Consider the following 26,258-nt stretch of genomic DNA (forward strand, 5'->3'; position numbering starts at 1 on the left):
TACATATGATTTTTTTGATCATTCATTATTACACTTTATGGGGCAAGGTGACCAAAAAATTGTTAATTTTGGCACAGTTTTCATTTATTTATTTATTTTTACAGCGTTCACCTGAGGGGTTAGGTCATGTGACATTTTTATAGAGCAGATCGTTACGGACGTGGCAATACCTAATATGTATACCTTTACTTATTTTTTTAAGTTTTACACAATAGCATTTTTAAAACAAAAAAATTATGTTTTAGTGTCTCCATAGTCTAAGAGCCATAGCTTTTTTATTTTTTGACCGATTGTCTTACGTAGGGTCTAATTTTTTGCGGGATAAGGTGACTGTTTTATTGGTAACCTTTTGGGGGACAAACGCTTTTTTGATCGCTTGGTGTTGCACTTTTTGTGATATAAGGTGACAAAAATGGCTTTTTTTTGACAGTTTTTTTTAATTTATTTTTTTATGGTGTTTATCGGACGGGGTGGATCATGTGATATATTTATAGAGCCGGTCATTAGGGACGCGGTGATACCTAATATGTGTGATTTTCCTTTTTTTTTATTATGAAATCTGGGGAAAGGGGCATTTTTTTTTTTTTTTTACTTGAAACTTTTTTTTTTATTAAACACTGTTTTTACTTTTCTTTTTAAACTTTATTTCTGTCCCACTCTGGGACTTCAACTTTTGGGGCTGTGATCCCCTCTGCAATGCATTACAATACATCTGTATTGTAATGCATTGCCTGTTAGTATATTACTCTGTGTAATATGCTAACAGGTTGCCTAGGAGACCCAGCCTGAGGCTGGATCTCCTCGGCACCCGTACAAGGCAGGTTCCGATGCCGTGCAAGGCATTGGGCAGCCTCTGCACCGCATCGGGCTGCCTTGTCACCCATCGGGTCCCCACCACAGTAGCGCAAAGACTCGATGGGCTCCCTCACTCGTAGCAAACCCCTTCTATATCACGGTCAGCGCTGACCATGGCATAGAAGGGGTTAATCCGCCAGCATCACTGTAAACAGCAATGCCGGAAGATACAGCAGGGGCCCGGCTATCAGGGACTGCCGGACCCCCTGCAGTGATCGGGCGCGCACTGCTCCGGAACCCGCCCGATCACCATGACGTCAAAATGCGTAGTACGTCACATGTCGGGAAGGGGTTAAAAACCAGCACAATAAATGTACTTCATAGTTATGAAATGGCCACAGGAGCTGAGGTGAAAGTTTTACTGTGGCCCCTTGAATTAGAACAGTATGAAAATCCGGACCAAACTGTGTCGTGCACCCCTTCTGTACACAATAAATAGTAGGAGATTTTTATTTCAGACTATTTGCAAAGTTGCTTTATTGTATCACATACTCTATATTACAATTCAACAGGCTTTTTTTTTTAAATGTTTCCTTACAGAGACCACAAAATGTGCATGTTACTCAAGATTACAAAGTATTGTATAAAGATCCTAATAACTACTTGAAAAGAACGCAGATGTCTTCAACTGAACCGGACCATCTTCACAATCGTCAAGATATATATAAATACAGTTTAACAGTTCCAATACTTTTGCTGATGATCTATTATCTAATATATGTACTGTGATGAACTCCACTCCATCTTCCTCAGGTGCCTGAGATCCACTATATTTCCGAGAGCTTCAAAATGGCTTATTAAGCAGCTTCAGGGTGATTGGCTGAAAATGAAGTATTTAGTATAGACCGATATTTAATATCATTGGGATATACAACCATAGATAGTTACATAAAGGGGATTTACACTTGGGCTACAGGATATACTGTAGCATACACAACAGACAAGGAGATTGGAGATTGTTCTCTTACCCTTAATTGCTCAGACAAGGGTTTACGTGCTTGTGTTTTTCTATGTAAAAATATTAACTTTGTCAATAAAACATACTATTTTGCACTTTGAAGGAAAATCCATTGTCTGAACGGGAAAGGAATTATCTAAATGAACAGGAGACTGAGTCTTTCTCCGTGGGCGTCTCCTTCTCCCTGGCTGTAGAGCTGTCCAATCGCAGCGGAGAGCGTCACAGCCAGGGAAAAAAAAAAAACTTGCCTTCTCCCTGGCTGTGACGCTCTCCACTGCGATTGGACAGCACTACAGCCAGGGAGAAGGAGACGCCCACGGAGAAAGACTCAGTCTCCTCCTCCCTGCACTGATGCTAAAATTAGCATACCAGGCGGAAGAATACAACGGGGGCCCTACGTATCCTGATACTTAGTTTATAATGTCTGGACCCATGAAAGGTCCTCTTTAAAATCCATCTTCAATAAGGGAGCAGGCATCGATCTACCTGCTGGGAGTTCTGGAAACCACTTGTTGGAAAACCCTTAAGGCTAGGTCTACACGACGACATTTGTCGCGCGACAATTTTTATAATGGTAGTCTATGGTGTCGCACTGCAACATGCGATATGCTGCGACTGCAACGCGACGGTCGCAAAAAATCCATTCGAGATGGATTTTTCAGCGACCGTCGCGTCGCAGTATGTCGCATGTTGCAGTGCGACACCATAGACTACTATTATAAAAATTGTTGCGCGAGATTTTGTTGCACTAATGTTGCAGTGTAGTTGTGCCCTATCTGTTGCGCGACAAATGTCGTCGTGTAGACCTAGCCTAAGTCTTATACAGAGGAGTGACAACATAGTGCAAGTCATGTGAGAAAAATGTAGGAATATGTAGAGGATACGGTCGGCACTGCTGTAGGTGTGGGATTTAATTTGGTGCTGCACTGATCGAATGTGAGTATTGGTGGCGCTCAACATAAAAAACAAGTAGTATTTGCAACAAAGGAGAGAAAAAAAAGAATGCGGCACTCGCCAAAAAAATACTATTTGCAGCTATATTCACATAAAAAGGGCAGCGTCATGCGGGCCAAACACAGCTAGAAGGCAACAGCCGTTTCGCGCTGGTTGCGCTTTTTCAAGCAATCAGTGACTGAATCGGCGATTCAGTCACTGATGGCTTGAAAAGGCGCAACAAGCGCAAAATGGCTGTTGCCTTCTAGCTGTGTTTGGCCCGCATGACGCTGCCCTTTTTATGTGAATATAGCTGCAAATAGTATTTTTTGGTGAGTGCCGCATTCTTTTTTTTCTCTCCTTTGTTGCAAAAGTCAGAAAAATTTATGTTTTCCTTCAGCTTGTTTCTGCAATTCTTGCACTTCTTCTGGTGGGTTTCATCAACTTTCATTCATTTTTCATACGTACAAAATAAATCTGAAGAATAACACACACCACCTCCTTGCAACCATCACAAAAAAAAAAAAAAAAAAGACCATCTTTCAGTGTGGCTCCGTTTTTTAAATTTTTTTTTTATCAATGATGTGAATGGACAAGTCTTGTATGAAAAATAGAATAAACGTTTGGTTACTTTTTTTTTTTAAGAAGAGCAATCTTGTGTGAGAAACACCCATGTGCATAAACCTATTGAAATGAAGGCCACCTGTACACAGGTGTGGGTGATCACACTTAAAAGGCGCACAAATTTCTGCGTGGTTTTGTGTGTTTCTGCAGCGCTTGCAGATTTTGGTGCGGATTTGATGTGGTTTTGCCACAGATCTCACCCTTCCATTGAAAAGGGTGAAATCCGCAGCTAAAACCGCAAACATAATTGACATGCTATTTATTTTCGAATCCGTGTGGCAGGTCATTTTCTGCACAGAAAAAAATCCACAAAGTGTACAGGGGATTTGTGTAATCTCATACACTTTGCTGGTTTTTCTACATGGGAATCCGCGTGGAAAAACTGCACATATTCCGCACCATGTGCAACTATTAGTCATGTACTCCACAATTCTGGCCTTTTATGGAAGAGAGGCAAGAAGACATATTTGAAAGCAAGACATAAGTCGTCCAGTTTTCAGTTTGCCACAAGCCATGTAGGGAACACAGCAAACATGTGGAAGAAGGTGCTGTGGTCAGATGAGACCAAAGTTGAACTTTTTGGCCTAAATACACAACGCTATGTGTGGTGGAAAACGAACGCTGCACATCACCCTGAACACACCATCCCAACCGTGAAACATGGGAATGGCTGCATCAGACTTTGAGGATGCTTCTCTTCTGCAGGGACAGGGAAGCTGGTCAGAATTGATGGGAAGGTGGATGGGGCTAAATACAGGACAATCCTGGAAAAAAACCTGGTAGAGGCTGCAAAACACTTGAGACTGGGGCGTAGGTTCACCTTCCAGGAAGACAATGACCCTAAACATACCACCAGGGATACAATGGAATGGTTTAGATCAAAGCCATTTCATGTGTTAGAATGGACCAGTCAAAGTCCAAACCTAAATCCCATTGAGAATCTCTGGCAAGACTTGAAAATTGCTGTTCACAGACGCTCTCCATCCAATCTGACTGAACTTGAGCTATTTTGTAAAAATTTCCGCCTCTACATGTGCAGAGCTATGGCAAACATACCCCAAAAGACTTGCAGCGAAAGGTGGTCCTACAAAGTATTGACTCGGGGGGCTGAATGCAAATGCACACCACATTTTCCATGTTTCTCAAAAATCTTTTTCTTTTGACTTCACACATTACTACTTGCTACTTTGTGTTGGTCTATCACATAAAATCTCAATAAAATACATTTAATACATACATTTGTGGGTGTAACGGGAAATTTTTTTGAAAAGTTCAAGGGGGATGAATAATTAGTCTATTCAACTCATTGACACAGGAGAGCTCAGGGAGAGGAAATGTTTAGATTTATAAAATATTCTATATATATATAAAAGAAAATATGCATTATCCTTACCTTGGTGCAGTAAGGGCATTCCCCATATATGATGTTAAAGCTCTGTCTACTCGAGGGGAGCCCATTTAACCACTGAAATGGGGAAAACAGAAAACACACTCATTATAATATATGTACAGTGCTGCTAAGGAACGTTGTACTGTATAGTAAGAGTTTTGAAACCTGGCTGTGGACAAGGGGTATGGTGTTTCAACAATACCAAGTTGATATGCTCCTATGTGACCCACGCTGGCCATGATTTGTTCCTCCTGGTAATTATGAGCCAGGATGTTAAGCTTTATGATTTTTTATTTTTTGTTGTTGTTGAGTGTGCGCCTGGTATAGGAAATTTTATGTACAACTGACCAAACAGCAATTCAAAGGGCTATCCTCTCAAGTATATATATTTTTTCTTTCTGAACATACCAACTGCCAATCTGACGACCGACCTGCGCCTACTCTTAGGTAGGACACAGTCTTTCAGCATGCACTGTAAGACTACAAGTCCCAGTATCCTCTTCTCTCCCCTTTCCTCCATATACCCATAGCCTCTAAGGTATAGCTGCAGTATTGTGCATCACATAACCCACTACTAAAGGCAGTGTATGGCTGGGGGACTAGTGACTAGTATGTGACCTACTGAACGTGACAGGGGCCAGGGACTGATGTTAGAAATTACAATTTACAGTATGTACAGTGCTGTGGAATATTTCGGCCCTATGTAAGTGAAGGGAAATAATGGGCTTGTACAGGATTACAAAAACATGACCACTCTCGTCTGGTACTAAAGTTTAGCTCAATGGGGTTCTCCTGGAATGGTTTAAAATAACTAGCAGCATGTGAGCAGGACTTGTTGCCACCACTTGCAAAGCAGCCTAGGGGGTGAGGGGGCGAGGCCTCACTATCCAATACACTCTGGCACTTGCATATACTACATATTGGGGAGTTTTCCTGTCAGGCAGCTCAGCCATAAAGGCATATAGGCAGGATCACATCATTGCCATCTATTGCAGAGTAGTAATGTTACAGTGTAGTGTGGCCCCGCGAAGCAGCAGTGCACGCGGAAGCAGCCAGTTCTGCTCACATTCTAGGACAGGTTGCTGGTGGCCATTTTAAATCATTCCTGAAGGACCCCTTTAAATAAAGTGAATGGGAATAAACTGCAATACCATAAACAACGTTTGAATACCTCTCAAGCAACTACAAATCAGGCTTATTCTGCATCCTGCAAGGGGGACTTTGACACTAGCGTTTTTCTTTTCCGGTATTGAGTTCTGTCACAGGGGCAGAATACCGGAAAAAAAAGTTTTATCCTAATGCATTCTGAATGGAGAGCATTCCGTTCAGTTTTTTTGGCCGGAGAAAATACCGCAGCATGCTGCAGTTTTCTCTCCGGCCAAAAATCCTGAACACTTGCCGAAATGCCGGATCCGGCATTAATTTCCATTGAAATGTATTAATGCCAGATCCGATACTAAGTTTTCCAGAAAACCAGATCCGGTTTCCCGATCTGCGCATGTGCAGACCTTTAAAAATGAGAAAAAAATAAATACCGGATACGTTTTACCGGATGACAACCGGAAAGACGGATCCGGTATTGCAATGCATTTGTCAAAAGGATCCGCATCCGGATCCGTCTCACAAATGCATCCGTTTGCGTCTGGATTGCCGGATCTGGCAGGCAGTTCCAGCGATGGAACTGCCTGCCGGAATCCTCTGCCGCAAGTGTGAAAGTACCCTAAGTAAGGCTCAATTCACATCTATGTTGATTTTTCTGTTATTCTTTTTAGTCAGAGGCCGAGAAAAACAGGGAAAAAACGGATCTATTAAATGGACTGAAAAACTGATACAAACTGAACACCTTCTGTTTCTGTCCATAATTCAAATGTAACCACGGTGTCCGAGAGGGCAAAAACCCAGAAACACGCACTTCTAGATCAGGAACAGCATCCTATGCTAGTAATGAGCCTGAGCCTGTACTCGGCTTACAGACTCATTATTTATGTATCACAGTTCATGCCAGCAGGTTGCAGCACTTGAACTGTGATATAGCGACTTCTGTATAGAATAACGTAGCAAATTACATTATTCTATACAAGTTTTAATCTGATAATTGAAGATTGTGGTCCACTTGGGGACCTAAATAATAAAAAAAAAAGGCAAAAAGGTTTTTAAAAAATATATTCAAGGGCCCTTTTACCCCTGCGTTCTTTTCTTCCGGCATAGAGTTCCGTCGTCGGGGCTCTATGCCGGAAGAATCCTGATCAGTTTTATCCTAATGCATTCTGAATGGAGAGAAATCCGTTCAGGATGCATCAGGATGTCTTCAGTTCCGGAACGGAACGTTTTTTTGCCGGAGAAAATACCGCAGCATGCTGCGCTTTTTGCTCCGGCCAAAAATTCAAACACTTGCCGCAAGGCCGGATCCGGAATTAATGCCTATTGAAAGGCATTAATCTGGATCCGGCCTTAAGCTAAACGTCGTTTCGGCGCATTGCCGGATCCGACGTTTAGCTTTTTCTGAATGGTTACCATGGCTGCCAAGACGCTAAAGTCCTGGCAGCCATGGTAAAGTGTAGTGGGGAGCAGTATACTTACCGTCCGTGCGGCTCCCCGGGCGCTCCAGAGTGACGTCAGAGCGCCCCATGCGCATGGATGACGTGATCCATGCGCATGGGGCGCTCTGACGTCATTCTGGAGCGCCCGGGGAGCCGCACGGACTGTAAGTATACTGCTCCCCCGCTCCCCACTACTACTATGGCAGCCAGGACTTTAATAGCGTCCTGGGTGCCATAGTAACACTGAACGCATTTTGAAGACGGATCCGTCTTCAAATGCTTTCAGTTCACTTGCGTTTTTCCGGATCCGGCGGGCACCTCCGGCAAATGGAGTGCACGCCGGATCCGGACAACGCAAGTGTGAAAGAGCCTTAAAAAAATATGTAAAAATAAAACCTGTAAAAGTGTGGCAGAATAGTTTTTTTTTTTTTTTTAAATTCCATATTATTTGAAAAAAAAATTCCCCACTTTTCACTACATTGTATACAATAATAAGTGAAAAACGGAAAATCACATCAGGAAAGGGTTAATAATAGCGGAAATCCATTACCGCCAATGTGAACTTAGTCTAAAAGAAATGGTCCTGCATTAATATGAGGCTATTTCAAGAATCCCTACCAGTGTAGTAGTGGTGCAGTGGCACAAAATTACCTCATATAAACAGGCTTGGTGAAAGGGCTGTGCACAGTGTGGATCATCACAAACTTGGTCTGGAATGGCGGACTCAAGCCTATAAGCATAGCATATCCCACAGTCCATAGTAAAATCCTGCAGGTAAATAAAAGAAATCCAGTAAATAAACCTTGAAACTCGAGAACAATTGGGGCAGTTTATTAAGGTTAGTTTCACATTTGCGTCAGACATCTCCGGCGGGCTGTTTCGGCAGGGAGCAGCCTACCAGAGATGTTTCGATCCGGCACTGCGGGGCGCTACCTGACACACGCTGGGCCTAGTCACCATAACGGGGACCGGCAGAGATCCAGCAGCAACCCAGCAAACATGCCGGTTTTCGTCCTGCTGATTCTCTGCATATTTGCCGGGTTGCGGCCGGATCTTTGCCAGTCCTCATTATGGTGAATAGGACTGGACGGTGATGCTGAAGCTTCCGGCAGTGCCGGAATGCAAATATATCCCCAGGCTTGTTCCCTGCCAGATCTAAAATTGCTAGTAGTAACTAGCCTAAGACTTGTGCCAAAAATTGTGTATGCCAGTTTTCGTACAGAGTTTGATATATTCCCCCCAGTGCTTTGTATAATAAAAATATTGTGAGGATGCAAATCTCCACCCACATATAACTCATCAAAGAAATAATTTCCCATCTTCCAATCTTCTTCATTTCCAGCTGCTCCAAACGATAAGTGAGCAGCATCAGGAACTTCAACCAGTGTCTCTTTCCGGGCAGTAAAATGATTAAAGCAATCCTTTTACTTTGCCTATACTGATGTGCAGCAGGAGCATTCTGCTCTATCCCATCCCCAGTACGAGACCCAGTAACTTTGAAGCATGAAAGACGGCGTCCTGCTCTGTCTCCAAGACTCCCAGGGCACGTACAGGAGCTTTGGAGACTGAGCAGGACGCCGTCACACACTTCACAGTGGCAGCCGCTTTGTGCACTACGCTATATTCAGCTCTGCAGCAAAATGGAAATTCTAATGCACAGGAGCCTTTCTGCTCTATACAGGTGGCTGGGTCATCAACAAAACGTAACCTGTGCAAGTGCGACCACTGCTGTGGCAGCAAGGTGGTGGTCATAACCGGTAGTAAGCAAGAAAGGAGCAGAAGTAGACTATCTCAAGACCAGTGCAATATAAACATTGTAATAATCTTGGCATCAGTGGCTATATTAAATGCAATTACTGATATGAGAATATCCCTTTAATAATAGTATAATATATGAATGTACCCTTAAGGGGTAGGATAGGGGATAATTAACTGATCTCTGGGGTTACTGACTGCTGGGACCCCGACGATCCTGAGAACGAGAGAGTGTAAAGCCAAGCATGCGCTCTGCCTCTTCACACTTTACTACAGCGCTCAGCTATTTCCAGCAGTCCTATAGAGAATGAATAGCATGCGCAACCTGCCACTCCATCGGGACGTCCATTCTCTGGAACAGTGGCTATCGCAAATTGCGGATCTGCAAAACACAGATACCGGCCGCGTGCATTCCGGATTTTGCACATCACCATCTCCCGCCCTTTGTTAGAAATGCCTACAGACAAGAATAGGACATGCTCTATTTTTTTTTTGGGGGGGGGGCTGTGGAACGGGCATACGGATGCGGCCCCACTGAAAAGAATGGATCTGCATTCAATCTGGAAGAAATGCGGATCGGATGCGGACCGATAACTACGGTCGTGTGAATGCCCCCTTAGGGATAACTCGCCACAGCCCCTTTAATATAACGGATTTTGTATAGTACACTTCAAAAAAAGAACAGACATTTCACTACCATATGGTGCCGGCATTTTGTGGGTTAAGGCCATTTCAATGTTCATGTGTGTATAGTTTTTCACCCAAATGATGGGTATTTAATGCTGAAAGTAGAGAACTATTTCCTCCTCTGCATTCACCAGCACTTTGTGATCCAGGATCTAAGTGCTTTAAAATGAAGAGTGCCATGGAAATTGCAGGTTTCCCGGCTCCTGATTTATATGAGGAGATTTCAGAAAAGATTTTCAAGTTTGATAGATTAAGTAAATATTGAGCACATAGGGGGAATGGTTTACTGTGTGCAGGTAATTATTAGTGTACTTACTACTGTCTTTGCACCGTTCCCCCTGCTGCTTGCAGTAAAGTACATACATTAGCACACCCTATTGTTTTTATGGATATGTGGTGACAGCGTGCTCCAGATAAAGCTACTGTACAGGAGGAGGAACGTGGCCTGCAACTGCTGAATATTATGCCGTAGACGCCAAATATAAGTATAAACTAAAGCAAAGTGGGGGGTTATATCCAGTATCTTTACTTGTGTCATATGGACCCAGGGTACCACTGTGGTAAGAACTGGATGGTGAATATTGCAGATACAATATTTCCTATACCATATGGTGTACACTGTAGTATATACCAGTCACTGTATATGCAACATATAGTTGCAAATTCAACCAATAATCACTATAATGGGTAACAGTTGTGGAGGATTACACACAAGGAGCTGGAAGGGGGCAAGCCAGACAAAGTGGGGGCCCTGTACCTAATGGCCATGAGGAGTTGGTTGGTGACTGGAAAGCAATGGAAGGAAAATTAGGGGACGGAATGAGCTGAATGTTGACATAATTGTAATGGGGTATAAAGAGGCCAAGTTCACTTTACCCAATGGAGGACTGCCGGGGAAGGATGAACAAAGGTTAGTACAGCAGCACCACCTGTAGTGTGGGGAAATAGGCTGTCTAGGATTTATGGAAAAAGGTAAGATGGACCAGCAATTGTCCTTGGCCAGCTAGGTACAGCTGGTTTGAACAGTTGGACAACTAAGGTAGGCTCTAAGTAAACAGAGTGATTCCGTGTACCGTATTTTTCAGGCTATAAGATGCAACGTACTATAAGACTCACCTAGGATTTGGAGGAGAAAAAAAATATATACATTTTTCATCAGACCCCCATTCTTCATCAGACCCCCAAGCTCCATCAGACCTCAGATCAGATATTAAATAAATAAAAATAAAATGAACTTACCTCACACTGCTCCCTGGTCTTCTTCCAGCCTGAGCTGCACTGTAACCTGTCGTCACACAGCGTCAGATCATAGTGCACACCTACATGAACTACGTCTTGACACTGTACACTGTCAGGATGCAATGCAGAGCGGGGCCTGGAAGAAGAACAGGGAGGGTGAGCACAGCCATGCAGTGCTTCCCTCACCGCTCCCTGCGCCTTCCGAATGCTTTCATAGCGGAAACGGTCATTAGCATACAGACTATAAGACGCACTGCCACTGTTGGGGGGAAAAGTGTGTCTTATAGTATGAAAAATAAGGTCAATGGTTTAAGGAGTTTTCTCAATAGGAAAATTGGCTTCCTAGGAAACTGACACTACTGGGTGCTGGGGTTGAGTGCCTGAGAAAACGCATTTCAAATGTTTGTCATATCACTGGTGGTTCAACCCCTGGGACACCACAGAACACTAGAAAGGGGGTCCTGAGCCTCCATTATTTCTGAATGCATGACTTCAGTGAGGAGGTAGTAGTCTGGATGTGACCACTGCCCTATTAAAGCTTCTAACTGCAGTGGTGCAATGTGGAGAAACAATGGGCCTCAGAAACCCCTTTCTAGTGATCTGCGGGGCACTCAGCATTCAGACTTTTATCACTTTTCCTGATAATTGGAGCCAAATGTCCCTTTAAGGGGATTATCCCATTTCAATAACTTCTCTCTATCCACAGGATATGTAATAAGTATCTAGCAGGGTGTCTGACCGCTGGAGCCCCTGCCGATCACTAGAATGGGATCCTGCATTCCCCCTCTTGAATGGAGCAGCGGACACATGCACCTTGACATTCAACTTTATGGGAGATAGTCAAGCTATTGTCCTTGGCTATCTCTGTCAGTCCCATAGAGTCAAATGGAGCAGAAGTACGCATGCATGTCTGCTGCTCCATTCATATGAAGGACTGCAACTCTGTTTTGCCGCACTCCAACCACCCAAAACTGCACAATTCACATAGGAGCGCAAAACAGCTATAGCCATGCCCCATGGCTTTGTATATGATTCTGGACTACAAGGCAGAAACATATGGCTAATAAGACAATCACAAATAGTATATCTAAAATGAGCCACAACTGGATAACTTACGGATTTCTCAAAATCAGATTTTGATGGGAAATCAGTTTCTAAAATAGCCTTCAAGTTTTGCAGGACATCAACCTCAGGATCCCTAAAATTAAGAACAAAATACACGTTACAGACAGATCAAATGTAACGGCTTAAACCTACGTGTTAACTATACCCCTCAATGGGAGAAGTACTATGAGCTTTCCAGTGCTAAATTCAAGAGACTTCAGAAGGTGGGTACTCAATTACTAGCGTTTTTGATTTCTTAAAGGAAACGTATCATCAAAAATTTTATCTGCCAGTTAAAACCTGATAGCAACACATCTTTTTTTCTAATCTGATTTTCTAATTATTAATGTATTTATTCAATTTCCTGCACATGATTATGTGGGATGCCATCTTGGCTGAACTGTTTTTAACAGCATTTACAAAGAATAAAAAAAAATTGCTTTAGAGCAGCCCCATGGTCCATAGACACAATGGTCAGGAGGGGACCTCATTAACTTCTATGGGAGCTGTGCAGAGGTCATTTGACATTTACCTATTGTGAATGGTGGATCCTGTCTTATCCATACACAGAGGTGATATCATTACAGGCAGGTTTAGAATAATATAACTGCAGTAAGGTGATCTGTATAGACCAAGAAGTGGCGTCTATTATTAGGCTTAGTGGACAGTGCGAAAACTGCAGGAATTTATGGTTTGTGTTTAAATATAGATATGGACATGGAAAATTAAAAATATCAAAAAATCTTAAAAAATATGTTAAACATAAAAATGTGATTTAAACAATAGACCATAATCTGATGACACATTCCCTTTAAAATCAAGCAGTAGGGTAAACATTAACCAATAATGGATCACTGCAGTTACAAAGTGTCCCCATAGTATTGTCGGAGTAATCTGTTTTTGGTGAAGAAAAAGTACTTGTAATAAAAGAACAAAACTTCAACTGAAAAAAAACTAAAAACATTTAGTTGGCCCAAAGTTGCTGTTTGATTCCCTGACTGCATAATTATTTACAAGTCTGTGTAATGACTTGTGGTCCAGTGGAGCAAGAAGTCAAGTAAGGCCAGCTAAGCACAGCCTACTGTCGTGACATCACTATAGCCAACATTGCACAGACCTATAAACAGGAATGAGACGTGAGCCAAGTTTTATAGACCCTTGGAAAACCCTTCAATACCTTGAAATGTGATGCAAGATCAGAACATGTTTTCTCCCACTGCCCAACATACAGAAAAAATGCCCATGTAACACACACCAACCTTAGGCCTCATTCACATGATGATATTGTACCCATGCATATCTGTATGTCTAATATCACCAGGACCCCATACAGTCTAATAAAACTAACTATGGTGTTAGAAGTTTGGTTAGAAGAAAGTCTGTAATATATGTCATCAAAGATCAGTTCTTCTCCTCGCATCAGAATTCCCTCCTCTGTCACGAACACTCAATTCACTGCTCAAATCCGTGTTCAGTGAAGACAAGCTGACTGCTCACTAGAGGATCAGATTACATACAAGTCAAAGGAGAAGAAAGGGGCTGCTAGAGACAGGTACAGGCAGAGAAGCTGAAACCGAGACTGCTGCTGTTTATAAGTAATTTACTGTCTAACTTCACAGTTGATTTACATCTAAACCGCTCAGAGTGCTGTGTAATGTCCTCGATTAAAGAGGACCTGTCACCACTCCTGCCAATTTTAATAGCTACATGCATTTCCCCTGTGATAACAATCCTGGAGCATCTATTCTTATGGCTCTATGTTGTGCCATTCCTTTATTATTTCTACTAGAAGTTATGAATGAAATGCTAGCAGTCTGCAATAAGGGTACAGAGGGGTGGTAACCAGTTGGGGTTGGGGTGGGGTGGGGGGGTCCTGCACAGTCTCACTTTATCCAGTCAGTGCTTCCATTCTAAGACTGTACCCCCCCCCCCCCCCCAACTGGTTAACCCTTCTCTGTACCCTTACTGCAGACTGCTAGCATTTCATTCATAACTTCTAGTACAGGGTTTCTCAACTCTGGTCCTCGGGACCCACCTACCGGTCAGGATTTGAGAATATCCCACAGAATGAATACCTGTGGCAAGTCCTGATGCATGGACACTAATTGTATCACCTGCTCAATACTAAGGAAATCCTGAAAATATTCGAGGTTGTGCTACAGAGAGGAAGCAAATTCAACTGTGTCTTTATGTGTAGTGTATGGGCAGATATGACTGCAGAGAGAAAACTGCTAAAAATGGCAGACAGGCCATATAATGGCCATAAATAGTGTTATTACTCAGGCATACATAGGACAGCTTATTCTGAAAAATTACATGAGACAGGTACACTTTTTGCGTTTTTGACAGCACAGTGTGCTTCAAGTATGTTGTTTTTTTGGGGTATTTTTCCCATGGGAATCTCTATGGCAGGGCTCCAAATGGCAACCAAAATGGTTGCCAATGAGACTTAGAATTGCAAAATGGCGACAAGACTACAAAGCCATTTGCGCCTAGACCCTCCACTGCTCTCACACACGAGTTAAACTGATATGGTACGTGCTGCTGTCAGCGCGTGCCATGTTCTCCTCAGCAGCACAGGGGAGAAGGAGGTAGTCCCTCCCCCCTGTACTGCTGCTGCCACCAATAGACTGATAGCAGGGAGGAGGAGGGGAGAGTCTGTGGCCACTGCGCCACCAATGAATATGGTTTATGCCTGAATACGAACGCAGGCTGCGGGTGCCGGCCATATTCCATACCCGGCCTCTATGACTGCCCCCCCCCCCCCCCAACCCCAGTATTATAAAGTATAATCATTGGTGGCAGTGGCCACAGGGTCCTCCCCTCCTCATTGGTGGTGCAGTGGCAGCTTCTGATCGGAGCTCCAGCAGTGTAAGCCTGGGGCTCCGATCGGTTACCATGGCAGCCAGGAAGCTCTTGAAGCACTGGCTGCCATAGTCAGCTCCCTGCTGCTCTGTGCACAGATCACAGAGCAGCAGGGAGAGTGTAAAGTCCTATTCACCCTGACAGAGCTCTATTAGGGGGAATAGGACAAGGGATGAAAATATCCCAGGTTCTAGCCCCTAAGGGGGGAAATAGTTTTAAATAAAATTAAATAAAAAGTTAAAAGTAAAAAAAAACAAAGTAAAAAAAAACAAAACACCAAAATATTAAGTTTAAATCACCTTTTTTCCCAATTTTACATAATATATAAAAAATAAATTAATAATACATATCGCCACACCCCAAAAAGTGCGAACTATTAAAATATTTAAAAATATCTCCTATGCGGTGAACGCCGAAACAGAAAAAAAAAAACTTCCAATTTGCCATTTTTTAGTCGCCTTGTCCCCGACAAAAATTTGGATCGGACTGTTCTATTATGGTCCAGATGTTCCATAAAATGTGGAATGCACGCGGCTTTTTGGGTGTTTTATTTTGTTCACGTGGTATCGAGTATCGCAATACTTTTTTATGGTATCGAAATCGAGTCAAAATTTTGGTATCGTGACAACCCTAGGTAAGACATGTCTTTTTTTTTATTATAACGTAATTATATGTATTTTAAATTTGGAGACTAAATTTTTTAGGTTAGTAGCCAATGGTTCCTTGATATATTTTTTTTGTCTGGGGCCCTGTATGGGAGTTGAAAATTGCCAGAAAAAACACCTGTAAGTATACATAAAAAAAAAACACACTAAAAAAGGCAGCAAAGCAATTTGAAAAAACAAAACTGTTAAAAAACACCTGCTGGTTTTACCACCAAAAACACACAAACTGAAAATGATATGTGAATAAAGCCTTAATTAAAGATATTCTTATTTCCTCCCTTTATTTTAACAGGGGTCTAGAAGTATTACAAATATGAAGATGTGTAGTCAAAGTATGAACTGACAAGTTCTGTAGCCTACATTGGGCAAATAATACTTACCATAGATGTACTTTGCTGTTCAGCTTGTCTTTTAAGGGCTGTACCACTGAAAGTAATAATAAGTCATTTAAGCAGCGTTTCATTTTACTAAAGACAACTCAAAATGCATTCTTACTAATACAGTATGTCAAATACCAACCATGCTCTGCTCCAAGGAAATAACATTCTGGAAGCATGGTCGGATGTCTTGGATCCAGGTCAATTGTAATGGACACATTGTTACCTGCAAGTGGAAAACAGCCTTAATAATAGACTATATGTAACATAATACTGCAATCCTGCATATTATTTATATCATAAACTGTATGTAACCCCCTTGGCACGCCATGCCGAGTGAAACCTGAGTGGTCCCCAAACTAGTGGCTCGCCATGGGAGTCCTGAGTTATAACCATAAGTACAATTGACATTGTTGCAGACCTATCCTAGATTTACCACCAGACAGTGCCAATTTGGATGGTAAAATACTGGTGTTAAAGTTCACACTAAAGTATTTACCAGCAAATGTTAGAAATTTGATGCTTTTTATTTCTCCCCATTCAAAATTTGTCTCCTCTATATTTGAACTGCCTGTTGCTTTCAACCATCATTGAAGGTTGAATGTGGCTCACAACATACAAAAGGTTGGGGACCTCCGTCTCAAATGCTTGAGTCAACAGCGTCCACGGAATTTAAGGTGTTTCATATAGGGAGGAGGTCTCCCTCTTTCAGCCCAACGGTACCCACCAGCACGATTGGTGGGTACAAATGGCGCACTGACAAGTAATATCGCTTTGCGATGCTGTGCCTTCAAAAGTATTATGTAAGCGACCAGGAGATCACTGCTTCAGGTCCATTAGGGGGGGGGAAAGTAAATTTAAGTTTAATAAAAAAAATAAGCTGCCCCAAAAACATATATACATAATTTATTCAATATTATTATTTTTTTTTTATTAAATATATTTTTTTATGAATGATAATCAATAAATTATATGTGCAAAAACAAAATACAATGAAAAAAAAAGTTGATGGCCTCATGTAAACAATGACAAGGCCGCAGGGCCCCTTCAAACTTCGATCACCAGGGGTGCTGAGGGTCAGACCTCTACCGATCAGAGAGTGATGGCCTATCCAGAGTCTGTTCCATCAATAATCTGATCTTGGAAAGAGGATCTATCACCACTGCTGGCGTGCCTGTTTCAGTAAAAAATTGTATTCATTCATTCATGACTATTCTGGATCATCTATTCTTATAACTTTATGTTATGCTATTCCTAGATTATTCCCATTAAAGCGTTATCAATAATGACTCACCAATTGCAATTCTTCTCATTGTAGCACTACGCGTTGGCTTTTCTGGTTCGAGTACCCATGTTTTTGTGTCAATTTCATCTAATGTATCCCAAAAACTTTTTAGTGACTCCAAGGTAGACAAAACTTGGTTGTATATGTCCTGTATATTACTCTGTTAAGAAACAACTATTTAATTCGACACATAATGTGGAAATGCATCGGAAACATATGACAAGAAACATCTAACTATAAAAAACAAAGGGGGAGATTTATCAAAAATTACAAAAGAGATACAAAACATCCTGCATGATATAATAACTAAATATGCAGATGTACATGGCAACATTTATAAAAAGAAAATCACAGAACATAATGCAGTAACACAACAGATGTAAGCATTATATATGGACTAAGGCTACTTTCACACTTTCGGCAGAGTGATATCCGGCAAGCATTTCCGTCGCCGGAACTGCCTGCCGGATCCGGCAAAACGTATGCCAACTGATGGCATTTGTAAGACTGATCAGTCTGAAAAATGCCTGATCAGTCAGAAAAATGCATTGAAATGTAGGATCCGTCTTTCCGGTGTCATCTGGAAAATCCTATTTTTTTGACGGACAACGGTTCACGGACCCATTCAAGTCAATGGGTCTGTGAAAGAACACGGATGCACACAAGATTGGCATCCGTGTCCGTGATCCGTGGCCGTAGGTTACTTTAATACAGACGGATCCGAAGATCCGTCTGCATAAAAGCTTTTTCAGAGCTGAGTTTTCACTTCGTGAAAACTCAGATCCGACAGTATATTCTAACACAGAGGCGTTCCCATAGTGATGGGGACGCTTCAGGTTAGAATATACTAAAAGAACTGAGTACATGACTGCCCCCTGCTGTAGTTAACACATTGGTGGCCAGTGCGGCCGGCCCCCCTCCCTCCCCTGTAGTTAACTCGTTGGTGGCCAGTGTGGCTGGCCCCCCTCCCTCCCCTGTAGTTAACTCGTTGGTGGCCAGTGGGCCCCCCCCCCTCCCTCCCCTGTAGTTAAATCGTTGGTGGCCAGTGGGCCCCCCCTCCCTCCCCTGTAGTTAACTCGTTGGTGGCCAGTGGGCCCTCTCCCCTCCCTCCCCCTCCTAATTAAAATCCCCCCCCCCCTATCATTGGTGGCAGCGCAGAGTACCGATCGGAGTCCCAGTTTAATCGCTGGGGCTCCGATCGGTAACCATGGCAACCAGGACGCTACTGTTGTCCCGGTTGCCATGGTTACTTAGCAATTTGTAGCAGCATTATACTTACCTGCCAGGCTGCGATGTCTGCGTCCGGCCGGGAGCTCCTCCTACTGGTAAGTGACAGGTCATTAAGCATTGCGCCGCACAGACCTGTCACTTACCAGTAGGAGGAGCTCCCGGCCGGACGCAGACATCGCAGCCTCGCAGGTAAGTATAATGCTGCTACAAATTGCTAAGTAACCATGGCAACCGGGACAGCAGTAGCGTCCTGGTTGCCATGGTTACCGATCGGAGCCCCAGTGATTAAACTGGGACTCCGATCGGTACTCTCCGCTGCCACCAATGATAGGGGGGGAGATTTTAATTAGGAGGGGGAGGGAGGGGAGAGGGCCCACTGGCCACCAACGAGTTAACTACAGGGGAGGGAGGGGGGCCGGCCGCACTGGCCACCAACGAGTTAACTACAGGGGAGGGAGGGGGGCCCACTGGCCACCAATGAGTTAACTACAGGGGAGGGGGGGGGCCGGCCGCACTGGCCACCAATGTGTTAACTACAGGGGGGGGGATGCCCCCTGCTGCCTGGCAGCACCTGCCAGGCAGCAGGGGGCAGTCATGTACACAGTTCTTTTAGTATATTCTAACCTGAAGCGTCCCCATCACCATGGGAACGCCTCTGTGTTAGAATATACTGTCGGATTTGAGTTTCACGATGTAACTCAAATCCGACGGTATATTCTAACATAGAGGCGTTCCCATGGTGATGGGGACGCTTCAAGTTAAAATATACCATCGGATTGGAGAAAACTCCGATCCTATGGTATATTAACTCCTGACTTTACATTGAAAGTCAATGGGGGACGGATCCGTTTGAAATTGCACCATATTGTGTCAACGTCAAACGGATCCGTCCCCATTGACTTGCATTGTAATTCAGGACGGATCCGTTTGGCTCCGCACGGCCAGGCGGACACCAAAACGACTTTTTTTCTATGTCCGTGGATCCTCCAAAAATCAAGGAAGACCCACGGACGAAAAAACGGTCACGGATCACGGAAAAACGGAACCCGTTTTTGCGGACCGCAAAAAAATACGGTCGTGTGCATGAGGCCTAAGGCAAGTCTTCCGTTTTTTTGTCCGGAGATAAAACTGTAGCATGCTGCATTTTTATCTTTTTCCTGATCAGTCAAAAAGACTGAACTGAAGACATCCTGAGGCATCCTGAACGGAATGCTCTCCATTCAGAATGCATGGGGATAAAACTGATCAGTTATTTTCCGGTATTGAGCCCCTAGGACGGAACATTATGCCGGAAAAGAAAAACGCAAGTGTGAAAGTACCCTTAGCCCTCACTCTGATATGATAAAATCCAAGACTCTCAGCAAATATATTTTGATCAAAACACATCTGTGCCCGCCTAACCACGCCAAGGTGGTCTCAGTCAGGCATGTCCTACGCTAAACCTACCTATGCCGTTGGGCATCTATGTTCAGGAGAACAGACCCTGCACATATAGTGTGCTGCTCCTAGTTACCTCTGTGTGCATCAAGCAACCAATGAGAGGAGGAGCACGCACACCTATATGTACCATCTAATCCAGGTCGCATGTGGGATAGGTGGGGCAAAAAGTGCACAAGAATGCTACTACCCAGATAATAGGAGTGCATTCAGAAAGCACATCTGTGCCCGCCTACCTGCGGCAAGGTGGTCTCAGTCAGGCAGGTCCTACGCTAAACCTACCTATGCTGTTGGGCATCTACATTCAGGAGAGCAGATTTATCAAGACTGGAGTACCCACATGTCAGTCTGGCGTGAGATGCACCTAATTTATTAAGAGGCAGATGCCTTTTAATAAATTAGGTGCGTATTTGGCCTGCTGTGCACCTGAAATAAAGCCTAGGCTGGCGTAGACATCATCTATAATTTATGCCGGTTTCGGTTAGAATCTGCCGGGCCACGAAGCCTCTCTTCTTTCACTAAGCCCCACCTTTTTCCCCAACACTTCAGAAAAGCAGTGAGAAGCCGCAAAAAAGTTGCAAATTATGGTGAATATATAGCGTGCGCTATAATGTGTGACTTTTTTACGCCACAATAGTGGGGCTTAGTAAATGTCCCTCACAGACTCCATAGAGCAGTAACCACATGAAAAGCAAACAAAAGCTTGACACCTTTGAGGACACTTATTATTTGGCTAAAAAACATGTTGACAATAAGGTTTTATTAAACATTTGGCTTCTGCAGATTCTATGCATCACAGTACATAGTAAGCTGCAGACTTCCGTGCACAGGCAAACTGCCTGTGGCCAATGTGTTTTTCTCCATGAGTTATTTGCACTGTTGGAGATCTGGACTGTAAGGTAAAAAAAGTGATGAGCGAGCTGGTTAATAACTTTCTTTCATGTATCTATACTGAACTATTCATACTATTATAGGCGACCACTTCAATTTAAACACTAAACAAAGAAAACAAAAAAAATATATACAGTACAGACCAAAAGTTTGGACACACCTTCTCACTCAAAGAGTTTTCTTTATTTTCATGACTATGAAGGCATTAAAACTATGAATTAACACATGTGGAATTATATACATAACAAACAAGTGTGAAACAACTGAAAATATGTCATATTCTAGGTTCTTCAAAGTAGCCACCTTTTGCTTTGATTACTGCTTTGCACACGCTTGGCATTCTCTTGATGAGCTTCAAGAGGTAGTCCCCTGAAATGGTCTTCCAACAGTCTTGAAGGAGTTCACAGAGATGCTTAGCACTTGTTGGCCCTTTTGCCTTCACTCTGCGGTCCAGCTCACCCCAAACCATCTCGATTGGGTTCAGGTCCGGTGACTGTGGAGGCCAGGTCATCTGGCGCAGCACCCCATCACTCTCCTTCATGGACAAATAGCCCTTACTTTCAAAGTTTTCCCAATTTTTCGGCTGACTGACTGACCTTCATTTCTTAAAGTAATGATGGCCACTCGTTTTTCTTTACTTAGCTGCTATTTTCTTGCCATAATACAAATTCTAACAGTCTATTCAGTAGGACTATCAGCTGTGTATACACCTCACTTCTCCTCAACGCAACTGATGGTCCCAACCCCATTTATAAGGCAAGAAATCCCACTTATTAAACCTGACAGGGCACACCTGTGAAGTGAAAACCATTTCAGGGGACTACCTCTTGAAGCTCATCAAGAGAATGCCAAGAGTGTGCAAAGCAGTAATCAAAGCAAAAGGTGGCTACTTTGAAGAACCTAGAATATGACATATTTTCAGTTGCTTCACACTTGTTTGTTATGTATATAATAATTCCACGTGTGTTAATTCATAGTTTTGATGCCTTCAGTGTGAATCTACAATTTTCATTGTCATGAAAATAAAGAAAACTCTTTGAATGAGGTGTGTCCAAACTTTTGGTCTGTACTGTACATAGAAAATTAAAAAACAAACTGTTTTGATATGTGTGACAGAGAATTGATGTTAATTTAGGGTATCTTTTGATTTAGATGCCTTTGTATGTATGTACGTTGCTTAGCATCGAAGTGATACATTGTTTAAATTTATTTGTTATACGTGCTTATTCTCTGTGACCAGATATCCTTTTTACATTGTTTTTATTTAAGAAAAGCAATAAAGATATTTAAATATAAAAAAAAAAAACTGTAATTTGTCTCTTAATGGGGTTATGCAGATTTGGGGGAGGGGGGTGGCAAACCTGCAAAGGTAAACATACCTGCTTCCTGAAGCTGTCTCCTGGCTCTTTCCCTCTCCAGCCTCTGCTGCTTCGCTCAGGTCTCTGAATGTTAAACGTCCAGTTTGACGCTGCTGCAGTCAATCACTGACCATAGTGGTGACCTGATCCCCAACCATTAGACATGACGATTGGCTGAAGCTGAGTCAAACCAGAAGTTTACATCCAGGGACCAGAGAGGAGCAGCAGAAGCCAAACGCAGAAGCCAGCGCTGGGAAGCAGGTAACTAAACTTCTCTTCACAGGTCCGCCCAGGAGGGGGTAAACTGCCAAACCCTCTCCCCTCAAAACATGCAGAACCCCTTTAATCCTGCCTTTGATAACATTTTGATAATAACACTGAAAAATCCAAAAAGGAATCTGTGTGTGTCCCAAGAGTTCAATCTTTTCTCCCACTGGCTGGAAATGGACCCCCCTCATGTCCTGTCTGCCCCCTTTGTCATAAATGAAAGGGATCAGAAGAGAGTTCATGGATCAAACCCATCTCTGGGACACACACTTCATCAGTGTGCTACAGTGTACTACATCAGATATTTATGGTGTATCCACAGGACATGTCTAGATGGGAATACCCTTAACCCGTTCCCGACCACCTAACATACCGTATATATATATATATATATATATATACACATCGGTAGTCGGGTACTTAAAGACGGCGCCAGCTCGCGGGTGCCTTAGCCAGCAGGTGCCTGCTGTTTTAAACAGAAGGCACCTGGGGCTATATGTGATGGATAATAACGTTGATCGCACACATTTAACCCATTGGCATCTGTGAGGTCAAAAACAGGGCGAACGCTTCTGTGCATGGCTCCCCTACTGAGGATGAGAGGAGCCAGATGGTGTGTGCGGCAGCCTCGGTCCTCCTGAATAATCCAATGCTGCCGCACATACAGTTGCAAGAAAAAGTATGTGAACCCTTTGGAATGATATGGATTTCTGCACAAATTGGTCATAAAATGTGATCTGATCTTCATCTAAGTCACAACAATAGACAATCACAGTCTGCTTAAACTAATAACACACAAATAATTAAATGTTACCATGCTTTTATTGAACACACCATGTAAAAATGCACAGTGCAGGTGGAAAAAGTATGTGAACCCCTAGACTAATGACATCTCCAAAAGCTAATTGGAGTGAGGTCTCAGCCAATTGGAGTCCAATCAATGAGATAAGACTAGAGGTGTTGGTTACAGCTGCCCTGCCCTATAAAAAACACACACCAGTTCTGGGTTTGCTTTTCACAAGAAGCATTGCCTGATGTGAATGATGCCTTGCACAAAAGAGCTCTCAGAAGACCTACGATTAAGAATTGTTGACTTGCATAAAGCTGGAAAGGGTTATAAAAGTATCTCTAAAAGCCTTGCTGTTCATCAGTCCACGGTAAGACAAAATGTCTATAAATGGAGAAAGTTCAGCACTGCTGCTACTCTCCCTAGGAGTGGCCGTCCTGTAAAGATGACTGCAAGAGCACAGCCCAGACTGCGCAATGAAGTGAAGAAGAATCCTAGAGCGTCAGCTAAAGACTTACAAAAGTCTCTGGCATATGCTAACATTCCTGTTAGCGAATCTAGGATATGTAAAACACTAAACAAGAATGGATTTCATGGAAGGATAACACAGAGGAAGCCACTGCTGTCCAAAAAAAAACATTGTTTCACGTTTACAGTTTGCACAAGAGCACCTGGATGTTCCACAGCAGTACTGGCAAAATATTCTGTGGACAGATGAAACCAAAGTGGAGTTGTTTGGAAGAAACACACAACACTATGTGTGGAGAAAAAGAGGCACAGAACACCAACATCAAAACCTCATCCCAACTGTGAAGTATGGTGGTGGGGGCATCATGGTTTTGGGCTGCTTTGCTGCTTCAGGGCTTGGACGGATTGCTATCGTCGAAGGAAAAATGAATTCCCAAGCTTATCAAGACATTTTGCAGGAGAACTTAAGGCCATCTGTCCACCAGCTGAAGCTCAACAGAAGATGGGTGTTGCAACAGGACAACGACCCAAAGCATAGAAGTAAATCAACAACAGAATAGCTTAAAACAGAAGAAAATACCCCTTCTGGAGTGGCCCCGTCAGAGTCCTGACCTCAACCCGATTGAGATGCTGTGACATGACCTCAAGAAAGTGATTCACACCAGACATCCCAAGAATATTGCTGAACTGAAACAGTTCTGTAAAGAGGAATGGTCAAGAATTGCTCCTGACCGTTGTGCACGTCTGATCTGCAACTACAGGAAACGTTTGATTGAAGTTATTGCTGCCAAAGGAGGTTCAACCAGTTATTAAATCCAAGGGTTCACATACTTTTTCCAACTGCACAGTGTTTACATGGTGTGTTCAATAAAAACATGGTAACATTTAGTTCTTTGTGTGTTATTAGTTTAAGCAGACTGTGATTGTCTATTGTTGTGACTTAGATGAAGATCAGATCACATTTTATGACCAATTTGTGCAGAAATCCATATAATTCCAAAGGGTTCACATACTTTTTCTTGCAACTGTAAGTTCCTATAGAGCCCCTGCCTGTGGAGTACACGATGGAGTATATGAGAGAAGCAATCTGATGATTGCTTTATCAAGCTCCCTAGGGGAATTATTAAAAAGTGTAAAAAAAATATATAAAAAAATAATTTTATATATATATATATATATATATATATATATATATATATATATAAATTATATATTTTTTTTAAATCAGCACCCCTTTGCCCAAAATAAAAATACATAAACAATTAAAAAATAAATATCAGCGGCAACGCTGCGTCCGTACTATTAAAATATTTATCCCATACTGAGAAGCGGGAAAATAAAAGTCAAAATGGCTGATTCACTATTTTTTGGTCGCTTCACCTCCCACAAAAATTAAATAAAAAGTGATCAAAAAGTCATTCACACTCCAATGAAAAAGTACAGATCGCCCTGCAAAAAATAAGTCCTCACGTAGCTCTGTGAAATAAACATTAATAAGGAAGGTGCACTACTGTGGATGCAAACAAACAAGTCTGACTAAACCCTCAAACTGGTGTTAAAATTGAGAATTTAGCCAATATATCCTTATATGAAGGACATATCTGAGCCCAAGCACCTCGCCAAGGTATCTCAAGTAGCTCGGGACCTAACGCTAACCTACCTGTGCCGTATGGGCAATACCAGGAGCCACACATTTTTCTATCTTGTGTATGATGTCTTTTTGTGGTACTTGTGGTCCGCTGCGGGCATCCACCACTGTATGCATTTTTGCTGGGGATCGCCATTAGCATTGGGCCACAAGTGCAGGATCTGCTCCCCTGGGTATAGGTGCACCACTGCACATGGGGTTGAGCACTTCCTGGCTTTTGACACCACGCCATTTTTTTATAGTCCTCACATTGCTCTGTGCACATAAAAAGAAAAAAGTTATGGGGTCATAATATGACGATGAAAAGCAAAAATTTAGTTTTTTCTAAGTTTATTTTTTCAGTATTAAAATACTAGAAAAACTATAACATCTGTGGCATACTGACCTGGAGAATAAAAGTAACAGGTCAGTTTTACCGCATAGGATATAACCTATAAAACTGAGACGGAATTGTGGAAGTTTTTTTTATAATTCCACCCCATTTGGAATTTTTTTCCTGCTTCCCACTACATTGTATGCAACCATAAATGGTGTCATTAAAAAGTACAACTTGCCCCACAAAGTGCAAGCCCTCATATGGCTATGTGAATGGAAAAATAAAAAAGTTACGGCTTTGGAAAGGATGGGATGAAAAAATGAAAAATTGCCCGGTCATGAAGGGATTAAACACTTCTGCTCTGTAAGAGCGGGAACACACAGAAAGTCCTGCAGACTGAAACACTGGGGAAGGATGCATCTCCTCTTAATCGTACATTTCTAGGTTTAGAGCCCTTTAATCAAATAACAATAATGGACAAAGTAGTATGTAAAACATTGCCTTGCTGTAAAGTTACAATATTCCTTTTTAACCATTTACATGAAGGGCTATTTTGGCACAACTAAAGTAAATATGGAG

General features: G+C 42.6%; 1 protein-coding gene across 1 annotated transcript in view; it reads right to left on the reverse strand.

Annotated features, from left to right (window-relative positions):
* Positions 1-1,369: 1,369 nt before the first annotated feature.
* The window catches only part of FANCL (FA complementation group L), a 75,918-nt gene continuing 51,029 nt past the window's right edge, over positions 1,370-26,258 (reverse strand). The window contains exons 8-14 of the mRNA XM_040429717.1: positions 17,287-17,437; positions 16,135-16,218; positions 15,996-16,041; positions 12,098-12,179; positions 7,952-8,068; positions 4,764-4,835; positions 1,370-1,675 (exon numbers count right to left, since the gene is read on the reverse strand). Of these exons, the coding sequence (XP_040285651.1) occupies positions 1,640-1,675; positions 4,764-4,835; positions 7,952-8,068; positions 12,098-12,179; positions 15,996-16,041; positions 16,135-16,218; positions 17,287-17,437 (588 nt within the window). The 3' untranslated portion in view covers positions 1,370-1,639. The remainder of the gene's footprint in view (positions 1,676-4,763; positions 4,836-7,951; positions 8,069-12,097; positions 12,180-15,995; positions 16,042-16,134; positions 16,219-17,286; positions 17,438-26,258) is intronic.

This window comes from Bufo bufo, chromosome 4 (assembly GCF_905171765.1).
Source record: "Bufo bufo chromosome 4, aBufBuf1.1, whole genome shotgun sequence".
Classification (NCBI taxonomy): domain Eukaryota; kingdom Metazoa; phylum Chordata; class Amphibia; order Anura; family Bufonidae; genus Bufo; species Bufo bufo.